Here is a 14,877-nt window from a genome sequence, read left to right as displayed (position 1 = left end):
AAACGCTGCTGTGGAGCCGGGGAACTCAGCTCACTCCCTGTTATTCTAAAAATATGAGTTAGAAATCTGTTGAATCACTAGGGCGTGTTTGGTTACATTGCTGATTCAGCCTGGTCCGGCGAGCCTGACTCTATTGAGCCGGTTTGAGGGGATGCAGGTCAAAAAAAATCAGATGCACATAGTTTGATTGCCTGCATGCCCCTAGTTGCATGAGATAACCATTTTCGACCCGGCGTTTGGTTGCCCGCATTGCATTAAGCGCACATATGACATGGTGTTTGGTTGCAACCTGCATAAGGTGTTGTCATCACTTCTAACTAGTGGTGAGCTTGCCACACAGAATCTGAATATGTAGCGCCATCTACTTAAACAAATGACGGTTCATCCTAACTACTATCAAATGACAGTTCAAATTATTAAGAGTCATTGGCTAAATAGGGGCTAGTTCATCGGTGCTACCAGATCTTTCTCTTCCTCTCCTCTTCTTCTACTTCTGCTTCTGCTACTGCTCCTGCTGCTTCTTGTTCTTCTTCCATCTTCTTCAAATCCTGCACTGACCTCTGTTAAGCCACATCGCCTCTGCCCACTCTAACCTTTTGTTATTCCAAGCGTCATTGTCAAATGCCTCCACACCATGGCGGAGCTTACAACATCATCAGGCTCAACATCTTCCTCCTCAGGCACGTGTTCATCAAAGCTCCATTGTAGGATCCAGTTATGCAAAATGCAACAAGTAAGAACTAGTTTAACCTGAGTGGGGAATGGGTGGAATGGCTTCTGATCCAGGATCTTAAACCTATTCTTCAGAGCTCCAAATACCCTCTCAACAGTTACTCTAAGGCTGGAGTGTCTGAGATTAAACAGCTCCTGTGCAGTCCTAGGATAGTTCCTACCAGAGAACTCGTTGAGATGGTACCTTGTTTTCCTGAAGGGTGGAAGAATACCCGGCCGACATGCATAGCCAGCATCTCCAAGGTAGAACTTGTCGTCGGGATGTTGATCCCATCAGGTCAACTCATGCTGTCAGTGAGAATGTTAGCATCATGCGCTGACCCCTCCCAGCCAGCCAGCACATATGTGAACTTCAGATCAAAGTCAACAGCAGCAAGCACATTCTGGCTTGTGTAGTGCTTCCTCCCCCTGTATGTTGCAGACTGTGACCTAGAAACTCTGGCAGTTATATGAGTGCCATCTATTGCCCCAATGCAATCCTGAAAATGGCATCACAAGCATGTGTTAGTGCTCAACTTGAACAATACAAGCATATCAAGCCATGAAAAGTGTATATTGTCAATGCTCACCTTAAAGTATGGATACCATCTTGGGCTTCCATGAATCTTGGGTGGTGTCTGGACAGATGGTCTCCTGATCATCTCTCCTCTAAGCTCCCCAACAGCATAAAGCACCTGCTTGAAGTACCTAGAGATGGTCTCCATTGACCTCCTGAACGTGTTGTGAATGACCCTGAACCTCTGGTTATGGCCAACAACATGGAGGAACATCGCCACTTGCTCTTCTACACCGGTGTTGATGCTATCTTGTAACAGCCCCTGCTCCTAAAGGTCTCGACAAGCCTGGCAAATGGTGCTCTTTTCATTTCAAGCATCTACAGAGCCTCGACGTCATTGCAGTTGTAGATGTAGTTCAGATTTTGGATCCTCTCCTATTCCCGGGGAAACAAGGGACCATAGCGGAGCAAAGGTCTCCCAGCACGACGAACAACTCTCTGGTGCATGAACATGACCCATGTCTGAATCACACTAATCAGTGTTGCTGCCTGGATTATCAGCCTCATCCGTGTGTCCATAACCTAGTCGACATCGACGGTTCGTTCAGTGGAAAATCGATCCTACACCTAGCTTAACGGCCTAACCAATGAGGTAACAAAGGGGGGAGGGGTGCTGCTTACCGGCATCGGAGACGAGGACGGCGTAGGGGGAGCCATGGCACAGACGGTGGCCAATAGCAAGGGCAGCACCAGATCCGCCGCAAACGCCGCCGCCTCTTCCACCGCCTATAGCGCAGATCTGAAATCGCAGCCGCCGCCGGTGGTGAGGCAGTAGGGAAAAAAGGGGGGCAGTGGCTATGGGTGAGCGAGTGAAAGGGGGTGAGGCTATTTGGCGCCAGGACGACACGCCAGATTTCCATCTCCCGCCACCCCCCTCGCCCTCGCCTCACTCCCGCCCGTGCGACCTCGCGCCGCACTGAGCCTGACTCGCGAGAAACTGTCGATCCGAGGGTTTCCAACGAGCCAGGCTCTGGGCTGCTTTGAGGAGCGTGCGATGCAGGCCCAACAGGAAAACCAGGCAACCAAACAGGCCTCTTCCTTTCTGCGCGGGTCTGATTGGGCTCGATGCGGGCAACCAAACACGCCATAAGAGAAGTCCGGCAACACGAAGCTACCATTTCTTTTACCGCTCCGAAGCCCTTTGCTGTATTTATTTCTTTGCGTTCACATGCCTGTCTGGCCATGTATTCCAAGGACAACGGGTAAAAAGGGTGAGGATTGTAAGGATGATTCTGCATTGCATTGTGTGTGCTTTGCGTTGAGCCCTACTAGTATTTTGCCTCTTCCCGAGATATTTTTCGTGAGCAATTTTACCGTGTCGCCAGATACTTAAACCTACCGTGTGTTCCTCTTTGCTGGCAAGCTCATGAATTTCTTTCTGTCTACAACTTGAACACACGTAATTTGAGATGATGGTGCAGGTTTTCCGGAAGGCGATGAGAAGGCGGCGCTGCAAAAAGACGCGGAGGTGCTGCAAGCTGAAGCACTGCTGATTGAGGTTGTGCTGCGATTCGTAGTTGACCACAGGTTGGTCTTTAGAAGGGTTTTTTGGGCTCTGTTTATCAGCAGTGTGCCTCGATCTGACAATGGTCGCTGCGTCTGTCTGGCCCAAAAATCATTAGAGAGTGCCGCACAGGAACCTGTTGTAACTTGTAACACTACGGTTCAGACTGATGGGTGCCTAGCGATACTTTAGGTCTTGTCGGGTGAAGTGAAATCTTCAATTTCTACTGGAACCAGTTCATGAAATATTTGTTTCTACCAACTGCGAAAACGTCTTATATTATGTGTACTCCTGCGCTCAGACTTCTCGAAGTACCTTCAGTTAATCGTTTTTATTCTTGAGGGATTCAGTAAGTAATTTTCTTATGCTGAACACTTGCAAGTTGGTCTCGCTCTTGTAATGCCATCTGGTGACATGTCAGCGTATGGCACTACTGATCTATGCCACCGATGAATTGCGGAGCGGTACGAAATTGAATACCAAAAACGAGGGAGGAGAAAGAACAAACATTCAGATGCTTCTTTTCAACACACTTCCATTGCACACGCGTGAAAATGATGTTTGCATTACACACACAGAACACTACTCACTACACTCTTGTCCGAACATTCAGAATGAGGCCATATGTTTTATCAACAAGCAAACACGCAAGTCTAAAACCGCAAGCAAATAAGTACATGACTCTACATTGAAAAGAACGAGAAAAAACTAGACGAGTGACCAATCTGCACAGAGGCCCGTAACTTCTAACACTACGGTTCAGAATCAACGCTTGCTTGCGATGCTGAAGGAGCTAACTTTCATTGGGGTGGCGACAACCAGGGGAGCTTCAGGGGAGTCGGATCCTGCGAAGTTCTCGTGCATGAACCGGCTGTCGACGATGGACTCTTCCTTGAGGACGACCTTGTAGCAGTAGCAGCTCTTCAGGCCCTCCTGGTCGCGGTAGCAGTGATGGTTGCTGTCCTTCACCTTTTGGAAGTTCCATATGAGGCTGAACTTGCCGACTGTCGCGACGAGATGCTTTTCTTGCTTCCCGTTCTCCGTTACCTGGGGGCAAAATCACAGCAGAGGAACACGGATCAGAGGATATGCTTATCAACAGTGAAGAATTAAGGAAGCTGTAAGAAGCCATTTGCGTACAAATGAACATAACAGAGATATAATATCTGAAACGAGCAATGGCATGAGAGACAGACTATTGCATTCAAGTGTCATTTAGGAAGAACACTAATTCGTACACTGCAGAAATTGTTATTCCCAAACACTATACCCTGTTTCCAATTGAAGAAACATGTTTATAATCCATGAAAACATGGAACCACAGAAAGGATGGACAAATTTCATACGGAGTACTTCCATTGGTAGTGGCGTTGAAGTCACAAGTTAGTTTCATGTAAAAAAACAGAGAGGAGATTTCAGAAAGGGTTCAATTGGTGTTGGTTCTGAATTGACATTTGTACTATGAACTGAACTTGTTCTACTCATTAGTACCAAAAGTAATGCAGTCTAAACTGAGAGTATCAACAAACTGTCTGGCTACTGATTACCCTAGAAGTAGGCACACTGCCATGTCGAGATGGATATGCTAATTAGTACCGCATATTCAAAGTTAATAATTAGTACCGCATGAATTTTCCTGTAAACTGGTATTTAATCAGTACAGACTTCCAGTTAGAGCTATGACAAGTTAGTAAGTTAGCGAACTGCCATTATGGACAGCGAACATTTTGCCTTAACTGATTACTAGCATAGTACCTTCACTGAATTCACCTATAACCAGGACTACATAAGTCTAGATGAACAGCTAATATTGCATATTCCAGATAAAATTTGGTTAAGACTAGAAAGTGCATTGCCAGATAGCAGTAGGAACAGTCAATGGTATGTGCCTGAATAAGAATATGACACTTACCCATGAAAATTGTCCACCATGGAATTTGTTGTCATTCCCAGCCAAGATTGAATCAAGCGGACTGAGCTTCAGCAACCTCGGCGCGGCGATCCTGCTTCCCATACGCCCACTGAACCCGGTCTTCTCCTTGCCATCCTTGTCCTTGAAGATGGTGCAGATCAAAACCAAGTATGTGTCTGTGGTGCCCAGGATCCACTTCCCGTCATAAGTAACATCCACATGCGTGATCGGCGACCCAAGCCCCGGGAAGACCGTCTTGGCCATCCGCATCGAGCTCCTGGAGTAGAGCCTGATCTTGCCATCGACGGAGCCAACAACAATCGAGCCATCCCCGGTGCTCGCGAAGCACTGGAAGTTGGTGCCCCGCGAGAACTGGTGGCCCTGCGACCAGTGCAGCACCGGCGAGTCGTCGGAGTTGCCGATGGTCTGCACCCTGCCCCTCGCGTCGCGCATGTCCCACCTGCACAGCCGGTTGTCGTCCAGCCCCAGGAAGGTTGATCCGGAGGGCTCCAGCTGCGCGCTCTTGCTGTCGTTGGCGATGTCCCGCATCGTGATGTCGGTGCCGTCCTTCTCGAACCGCCACTCGGCGACGACCTTGCCGGTCTCGATGTCGACGTGGTGCACGCCGTTGGAATGCGGCGCGCCGGTGTCCCCGGGGCTCATCAGCAGCATGTTGGTCTCGCCGCGCATCAGCAGGGCCTTCTTGGGCGTCGAGTAGGTGGTGCTGGTGGTGCTGGTGCCGCCACCGCGGCCGCCCGAGATCCTGATCGACACGCCCTTGCCGTGCACGCCGTGCCGGAAGTTCTTGACCACCTGAATCCCGGCGCCGCCGACCAGGAAGCTGTTGTCGAGCGCGCCGAGCGCGAGGCTCTGGATGCCGCTGCCGTCGCCGGCCTCCTCCTCGAACTCCTCGAGCAGGTCCCTGGCGGGCGCGGCGGGGGGAGGGGCGAGGTCGTCCTCCGCGTCGGCCCAGACGGCGTCGTCGGCCTCGGCGGGGCGCGCCCAGGCGGCGAAGTCGGCGCCGAAGACCTCCCGGCGGCCCTCGTCCGTGGCCTCCACCCCGTACGTGTTCTCGAAGAGGCACCGGTCGTACTGCTCCCGGAAGCGGCGGAAGGCGGCGTCGTTGGGGAAGCGCAGCGCCCACACGGAGCCCGCCGCGGCGAAGTCCGCCCGGCGCTGCCCCGGGAGCGCCTTGAGCTGCAGCTCCTGCCCCACGGGCGCCGAGACCCGCCGGCCCGGGTCCACCTCGAGGACCCACCGGGGCCCCCGCGAGGAGGCCGAGGACGAGGAGCGACGGCCGCGGCGCTCGTCGTCGTAGTAGTCGTCGTCGTCCACGGCGGCCGCCTTGTCGAGGAAGGCGTAGGTGGCGCGGCGCTCGGCGGGGACCCAGCGGGCGTCGGCGGAGGCGCCGCCGACGTGGAGGTAGAGGCGGGCAGCGTTGTCGGGCTGCTTGTACTTGAGGTCGAGGGCCCGGAGCTTGGCGTCGAGGAACTCGATGGAGGCGGGGGTGGTGGCCCGGAGCGGGTCGTCCTGACGCTGCTTGGCCCCGGAGGCGGACCCGGGGTCGTACTCCTCGTCGGCGTCCTCCTCCTCCTCCTCGCCGGAGGAGGAGGTGAGGTCGAGGTCCTCGCGGCTGTTGGCGGCGCCCATGGCCGGCCGGCGGGGGTAGGTGGGGGAATTCGGCGGTGATCGGGAGGATGGATGGAGCGGAGCGGAGCGGAGCGGGTGTGGGAGGAAGAGGAAAGCGATCGGGTCCGTCGGTCGGTCGGTGGGCCGCGGGGGATTATATAAGCGGATGCGATCGTGTGGCGTTAGACGTGGCGGGGGAGGGGAGGTCGGTGCGTGACTGCGTGGGACTGACGCGACGCGCTCCACCTACGTACGCGGCCGGGGGCGGACGAGGTATGGATGAACCTGTCTGTCATCGGTTGCTTCGCCCACGGGTGATGGGCCCGGATTTCGCCGTCGATCGTGCCGACGAGCTACACACTCCAATCCAGTTTTCTCTTTACAAAATTGTTTTTTGCGAGGGATTCTCTTTATAAAATTAATTACAAAATTTAGTTAGATACTCCCTTCGTTCACAAATACTCCCTCCGTCCGGAAAAACTTGTCCCAAACTTGTCTCTCAAATGGATGTATCTAGCACTAACTTGATGATAGATATATCCATTTGAGGGACAAGCTTTTCCGGACGGAGGGAGTATAACGTGTTCTATTTTTTTCTAAATCAGATACTCGTTTCAGTCCATATATAAACATATTGTAGTGTGTTTGTTCACTCGTTTCGGTCTGTATATAATTCATAGTGTTTTTGTTTAGAACTCAATATAGATTTACACCCTCATACATATATGCATACATTCATTCCTATGAATATACACACGTAGACCCTACACTTATGAGCACCATGCAAAGACATATCATCTTAGGACTGATGAAGTCACCATAGACACCTCGTAGTCGACAGAAACGCCTCCTTTCATTAAACACGCATCGCCGAAAATTTCAAAATAAATACAGAAATAAATACGATAATCAGAACTTAAACCCTGGTGGGCTGATGATAACACTGTTCACCTAACGATCCAACCACAGGTTGGTTCGTAAATTAATTTATCCTTCATGTCAACGTAGACTGCTCCGGTTGCTTCTTTTGTCCATCGCTTCTTATTGCCGTTGCAACATATTTCCGCGAAATCGCACGGTGAAATTTCCGCAAAAGTGCGAAGCGAAATTAATGAAACATCGGTACATCGAAATTTATGGCAACAATCTGGAGTGTTGGGTTTTAGCAATAATACTACTACTTTCTATGTAAGCTAATATAGGACATCTTAGAGACTTGTTTACAGAGGCAGTACATCTACGTATGTTTTATGCAAGTTTTAAAAACTCTCTCTTAATTTCACCAGGGTGTATCCTCACCTCCCTCTACTTCCAATCCTAAGCCTCCATGTTGCTCTGTCCGTCAATTCCATAGCAAACCCCCCACACGTCTAGCATTGCTCAGTGTTCTAGACTAAAAGAAAGAAGCACCGAATGTTTTCCCTCAAAATTTGGCATGACATAGATCACAATTAGCTAATTTTGTGTGGTTCAGGGACATTATTTAATGTACTTGTACGGTCACAAAATTAAAATGCGTTCCCTTTCTTTTGTACTCCCGTACCAGTAGTATTTGAGGGTATTTAGAGTATTCATCTGGTCGCACGCTTGGATTGGTACGCAACACATTTTATAATTTTTGATTGATGATGGGCAGCACGTACTACTACAACACAGTGCAATTATTACACAATATTGATACGTTCACAACAGTGCAAGAGCAGTACTACATACACCAGCGACCGTTGTCTCCCCGCCCGGAAAGAATATGCACCAACACAGAATCGGACAGGATAGCAAGCCTAGCTACTGATCTGGTGTTCACGGACACCGCAGAGTAAAGCGGTGGAAATGTGGCAGTAAAATTTAGAGTGAATTCCGGCTTCTACCCCCTAATTAACCATTTTCGGCACTATTTACCCCATTTAACAAATTTTCATCCAGATTACCCCATTTAGTGACAATCTTGTCTATTCTTACCCCTTTTAAATTTTAAGAGCCTTCTTGCAAAGATCATGTTAATTTTACTTGAGACTAAGTGTCCAAATGTACATTTTTATAAAAAGAAAAAAAAATCCAATCCTATGATGCCAATAACTTTTTTTACAAGAATCATGTCAATAACTGATGATACTAATTTTCAATGGACACACATCATTGGAGCCCACTAAAAAAACACATGTACGACAATAGCACTGCAGACATGTAAAATAGACTGTGGTGTTTTTGTTTAATGATCTCCCAAAGCTTAAAATAAGTGGTTCCTCCGATGTCTTGCATCAAAGAAGAAAACTAAAATATCAACACATTAAACCTAGAAACCGAGTACGAAAGTGTTACGCGCCGGGCACGACCTCATCTGGCGCTCCCACGAGCGGCAGGGGAGGCAAACCCTACCGCCGCCGCCGGGCCCCCTCCTTCCTCCCTCGCCGCCGCCAGAGTCCGCGGCCGAGCGACGCCTCGCCGGCGCTGGTGGCGGCTGGCATGTTCTGGTGTCGGCTGGCGCGTAGGCGGCTTGTGTCGGCCTTTGATTCCTCTCCTTGTCGTCCGGGCACTACTTTGGTTGAAGGATTGGACCTCTCCAAGCTGCGGTACATCGCTCGTCTCGCGCCCGATAGCAGGACCGACCTCGTCTCGCGCCCGGCAGCACGACTGACCTCGTCTCATGCCCTACAGCACGACCGAGCTCGTCTCGCACCCGGTGCAGCAAGACGGGTCGATGGAGGCCAGTTTTGGCTGGCCTATTGGGTCTCGGCGCTGGGGGGCTACCCAGGGGTGTGAAAGGCGGGGCCTTTCCACTCGTATCTTTTGTTGGGGTACCAGCGAGTCTCGGGTGAGGTGGTGTCAAGGTCTTGGATGCCAGGGCGGTGGCCCTGGTGGTGGTAGCACGGTGCACATGGGTAGAGCCCGTGGCTCGGTGTTGCCCGGTGGCCATGGCCGGGTGGGCAGCGTGGTCGACGGGGTGTGGCGTACGGTGGCGGTGAGTGTTGACCGGGGTGAAAACATGTTCGATCTTCAGATGGACTGGCGGTGGCGAAGCTCGTTCCCTTCCTGAAGGCATCGTCGCGGCTCTCATTGCCCATCGTGTTGCTCCAGGGGAAACTCTGATTCTCAGGTCGGGTGGTGATGGCCCTCTGGTATCATAACCTTCCTGAAGGTGCCATCTTGGAGCCCACGGTTTGTCGTATGCGGCTTCATCTCTTCGCGATGGCGTGCTCACGGTTGAGGACCCCGGTTGCTCTTGTAGTGCTAGGGGTGGTGTTGTTGTGCTCAACGCCTATGTATCATGCCTTGGTGTGTGCGTGTGTTGCGGTGGCGTGTATTTGTACTGGTTGTGGATGATCGTTGTTTTATATATAAAGTGGGACGAAAGCTTTTTTCGGTAACCTACAAACCACAACCCACAATGCAAAATTTAACGTACTTGACCGCCGAAGATAACTATTCCTCTTTCCCTCGATGTGGTGCGCATGTACCTGACAGCCATGAGAAAAAAACTGGGTGCGACTAAACCAAGTGACCTGGTCGGGCATTGGAAAAAGAGTTAAATGCACTGGAGGTCCTAAAAGTTTCGTCGCTGTGTCACTTTAGTCCTATTTCTTTGAAAATGCACCTTTAGGTCCCAATTCTTTCATAAGTGGTTCACCCGAGGTCCTTTTCTTCACTAGCGCTCGCTGACCTGCCCTCGTGGCGCGTTGACCCACGCCACGTCGACACAGGGGCTGCGGAGGCTGCTCTTTTTTACAGAAAACCCCTTAGAAACACTCTTCTTCACATTCCCCGGTCCCTTGCTCTATTTCTTCCCCAAATCCCCCTCTGTCTCTCCCGTGCCCTACCCCTAGCCATGGCCGGCACTTCAAGCTCCTCGGCGGGGAAGCAGTTGAAGAAGAGGAGCATGGTAGCGTCGTCGTCAGCGCCACCGCCGCTGCCGGTGCAAGCTCCAATTTCGTCTGGTATGTTGCCGCTCGTGGCTTGCCCTTGCTGCCATGTCCGTGACACCATTGTGCTCCGTTCGAAATCTGCTGCCAACCCTGGACGGGTGTTCTACAAGTGCCCCAACCATCATGTAAGAACCAAGAGTTTGATGTTTTGAAGCCTTTATCTTTGATTCTATCCCATTTCTCTTTTTCTGAATGTGTCAAATTCGTCCAGGTTGGAACGAATCCATGCCAGCACTACTACTGGGAAGATGGCCCGGATAACTATTTTGATTTTCTGGTTAAGAATGGCCACATATCTATTGCAAGAACAGGAAGATCTAGAGGTATCTCTGGTCATTCATTAGGCGCCATAGAAAGTGAAGAGGCAGAGGAGGAAGAAGACAGAGGTGTTGAAGTTCAGAAGATTTGCAATGGTGTGATGATTGATGTTGTGAAGAAGCTGGATGAGCTGATCTGCTTAGTTAGGATGTTCTTGTTTTGTATTGTCACTTTGTTGGTTGTGATGGTTTATGTAGTGGCTCTGAAATGAATGAAGTACATGTAAGCACTATTGGGATGAACTATTTGAATGAAGTGTTTAATCTAAATTGAAAAGCAAGATTGAGATTTTGGAAGCATTTTGATCTAAATGAAGTGTTTGATTTGAATGAAAGTTAGCTTATTTTTACTCTTTTTTGTCTCATGGACGGTCGAGGCGATCGTCCACATTGATGAATAGCTTCATTTTGGTCAATGTGGACGGTCGCGGCGATCGTCCACATTGACGAATAGCTTCATTTTGGTCAATGTGGACGGTCGCGGCGATCGTCCACATTGACGAATAGCTTCATTTTGGTCAATGTGGACGGTCGCGGCTATCGTCCACATTGATGAATAGCTTCATTTTGGTCAATGTGGACGGTCGCGATGATCATCCACATTGATGAATAGCTTCATTTTCGTCCACATTGAGAACAACAAAGCTCACACAATAGTTCATTTCCAACATTGCATAGTTCACAGAATAGTTCACTTGGCCATACTAGTACTAGGCAAGCACATAAACATGCCCTGCTTGTCTAGTTCAAAAGACACTGTTGATGGTTTGGATGAAACCTACATCATGAGAACACTAGGTTTAATTTCAAACCAATCAGTGCTAGCCCAAAAGAAGCTTTTTAGTTTTCAAGCTCAAACTACAACATCAGAACACTTCTTCTATACTTCAGGAACTGTGTTCTCCTTGGTCTTCACTACCCTTTTCTTCCTCTGCCTTTTTAAACCAAGAGTTGTTGTAGTAGGTCTTGGCTTTGGAATAGCATCTCTACAGTTTGCAATGAATGCACTTTCTGGTAGAGGGCCTTGAGCAGTGGTTTGAGACTGCTGAGTTGATATGGCCTGAAAGAATAAAAAATATTTTGAGTTTGAAATAGTTTGAGATCAACACAGTTAACTTGAGTATTACAACATACTTGTTCCTGTAGTATCTCCAACACTGAAACATTCTGCTCATACACATGTGTTGTGGTAGATGCAGCCACACTAGTGAAGAAAAGGACCTCGGGTGGGTCAACGCGCCACGAGGGCAGGTCAGCAAGCGCTAGTGAAGAAAAGGACCTCGGGTGAACCACTTATGAAAGAATTGAGACCTAAAGGTGCATTTTTAAAGAAATAGGACTAAAGTGACACAACGACGAAACTTTTAGGACCTCCAGTGCATTTAACTCTTGGAAAAAATGCCAAGAAATCTGATGGCGGGGAGTTAGCAAGAAGATCACTCTCAAAAATCTTACTAGGGTAAAAACTGGCAAGACTTTTGCTAAATGGGGTAATTGGAATGAAAAAAATGTTAAATGAGATAATTAGTGTAAAAAATGTGGAAGTAAAGGGTAAAAACTGGAATTCACTCTAAAATTTACTAGGCGATCTTGAATGGTACGAGGAAGCCGCTAGCTGAGACTGCGACAAGGAGAAGAAGGTAGGCGAACGGCAGCAGGCGCCTCGCGAAGGTGTGGCAGCGTGGCTCGTCGGAGCGGAGCAGGACGAAGCCGTCGCCATCTCCACGACGGCGGCGGTGAGGACAAGGATGAGGGTGAAGTAGTAGACAGCCGGGCCAAAGATCGGTCCGGCCGACGGCAGGTGGAACGCGGTGGTCATGCCCATGACCAGCGTCACAGACCCTGTAGCCCAGAGCGAGCGCGCCAGTTGCGCCCTCGTGGGCGAAGCCCATGGGCACAACGATTGAGCGATCTGGCTCACCGTCGTGGCGGCTTCCAGGTCGGTGATGGTGCCGGTGGTGCTACTCATCTGCAAGGCGGACGCCATTAGTGATCGGCTGAATTGCTGGCCACTAAACAAGCAAGAGAGGAGGGAAGAGCACCAGCAGTCCTCTGTGTGACTGCGTCTAGGCTCTGGCGAAGGGCAAGCAATGGGAGGGAAAGGGGAGACAGGCAAAGGACAAGGGAAACAGGGCCAAGGGTGCCATTATTTATGGAGGGAAAAAGTCCAAAATAAACCTTGAAATTATAGACGAAAGCTAAATCAAACCCTGAACTTTGAATCCCGGAAATTGGCACTCTGAACTTGTAATCTCGGTCTATTTTAGACCCTAGACCTGTTTGGCACGCTGGGAAGACTACAATTCCGGCCGGGATTCCACCTATTACTCTCACGGACTAGAATTTGGGCCGGCCCACTATAAAACAACAAGAATTCGTGAGGTTTAAAAAATGTTCGCATGTTTCTAAAATTGTTCAAAAGTTAAAAATGTTTCTGTTTTCTATTTTTCGCACAAATTCAATTCGTTTTGTGTTTTTAAAAACTGTTTGGAATTTCGTGTTTCGCACAAAATCAACTCTATTAGCATTTTAAAAAACTGTTCGCGATTTACAAAAAATCATATTTATCAAAAAATGTTCAGAATTCCAACAGTTTTTCACATCCTATGAAAAATATTTCGTATTTTCAAAATTGTGTTACATTTTTTTAATTCTGTTTTTGTAATTTCATAAATAATGTATTTAAAAAATGTTTCGGATTGTTGGGAGTGGACTCGACTGCGCCAACCCACCAGACATGTAGCGAGTTTTTTTTCCTTAACACACCATGTACAAAATTCTTTCTTTCTTTTTCTTAACGGCGACGTAATAATTTCAAAACAAAAAAAACATGCTGTGGAGTCGAACTTGAGCCTGGTAGCCATTACACCAGACGACTATGACTGGCATAGTCAGAGGCCCAAAATATTTAATCAGAAACCAAAGCGCCGAACTTTGTAAACATTTTTTAGGGGAAAACAATTATTAAAAACATATTTATTTATGAAATCTTTGAACATTTTATAATGTGAGAGAACTTTTTGATAATTTCGAATATTTTCAAAAACCAACAACTTTGAAAAAGCAAACACATTTATAAACATTTTTTGAAACCTGAACAAAATTTTAAAGTGCAAACACTTTTTGAAACATAATTTTTTTCTGCAACCTGAACAAAATTTTAAAGTGCGGACATGTTTTGATACATAAACATTTTCTGAAACCTGAAAATATTTTGTGACATCAAAAAAATATCACAAGTTTTAAAAAATGTATGGGCTAATCCAAATGTTTATACAATGTATAATAATATTTGTGTGATTCAAAATAATTTTTTATACATTAAAAAATGTAACATTTCAAGAATGATCACGAGTTCCAAAAAATGTGTTTGTGACATTTTTAAAAGAATATTTTTACAATGTAAAAAAATGTTTGCGTGATGTAAAAAAATGTGCTAAAACCTTAACAGAATATATGTGGCATGCCCTTGAAAAAAGTGTATGCAAATTTAAAAATGTTGAACCACGTAAAAGAGTGTTGTGTAGTTTTATAAAATGTTTATCATCATAAAGAAAATGTAAAACATGTAGTTGAAAAAAATATTACCATGTATTAAACAAGTTTTGAAAACATGTAATTTATAAATGTACATAACATATTTGAAAATATCAAAAGTTTATCCAAAAATATTTAATGTGTGCGTTAAAATGTACATTGGGTACTGATAAAAATTAGACATGTGTAAAAATGAAAACGAAAAAGGAAGAAACTAAGAAAAAAACAGATTAGTGCGCGCGCGCGAGCAACTGCGCTACTGGGCCGGCCCAATTCAGCAAAGCCGACTATGTTCTGTCAAGGTTTAAAATAGACCGGGGTGAAAGAGTTTGGTGTGCTGATTTCAGAGATTGAGAGTTCGAGGTTTGATTTAGCTTTCGCCTACAAATTGAAGGTCGATGCTCATTCTTTACTCATACGTCTGAGCGTGTTTTGACATCAAACTGGTGTCTGGACAATCCGGGCACCCATATATTCAGACCAGGGGGGTTATGGTTGTCTGAACTATCATTTATGTTATCTTCAACATGTGGGCACAACACAAAAATCCCTTCCCATTTCCTATGTGACCCTCCGCTTCTCGCTCGGTTTCACGCCATAGTGGGAAATTTCTTGCTAGAGTCCTCTTCTTTAAAACCAAATGATGCCACCTCACCTTCTCTCCTTCACACCATACTTTCTCATGGATTGCCAAGGAGGAGTCCCTCGCTATCCGCCTTGATCCCATCCCCATGTGTTTGTGCCGATCCGCCACCGCCATCAGGGAGAGG

The 14,877-nt window shown here is 47.7% G+C and overlaps 1 protein-coding gene across 1 annotated transcript; it reads right to left on the bottom strand.

Moving 5' to 3' along the window:
- Window positions 1–3,292: 3,292 nt before the first annotated feature.
- On the bottom strand, window positions 3,293–6,484 carry LOC119318241 (protein CYPRO4-like). Its single transcript, XM_037592764.1, has 2 exons — window positions 4,705–6,484; window positions 3,293–3,839 (listed from the first exon to the last, which is right to left on the bottom strand). Exons 1-2 carry the CDS (start codon window positions 6,352–6,354, stop codon window positions 3,558–3,560), a joined length of 1,932 nt encoding a protein of 643 aa, XP_037448661.1. The 5' UTR covers window positions 6,355–6,484; the 3' UTR covers window positions 3,293–3,557.
- Window positions 6,485–14,877: the final 8,393 nt, after the last annotated feature.

This window comes from Triticum dicoccoides, chromosome 6A, assembly GCF_002162155.2.
Source record: "Triticum dicoccoides isolate Atlit2015 ecotype Zavitan chromosome 6A, WEW_v2.0, whole genome shotgun sequence".
Taxonomy (NCBI): Eukaryota; Viridiplantae; Streptophyta; class Magnoliopsida; order Poales; family Poaceae; genus Triticum; species Triticum dicoccoides.
Note: the sequence above shows the minus strand (reverse complement) of the source record. Positions and strands in the feature narration are given on the sequence as shown.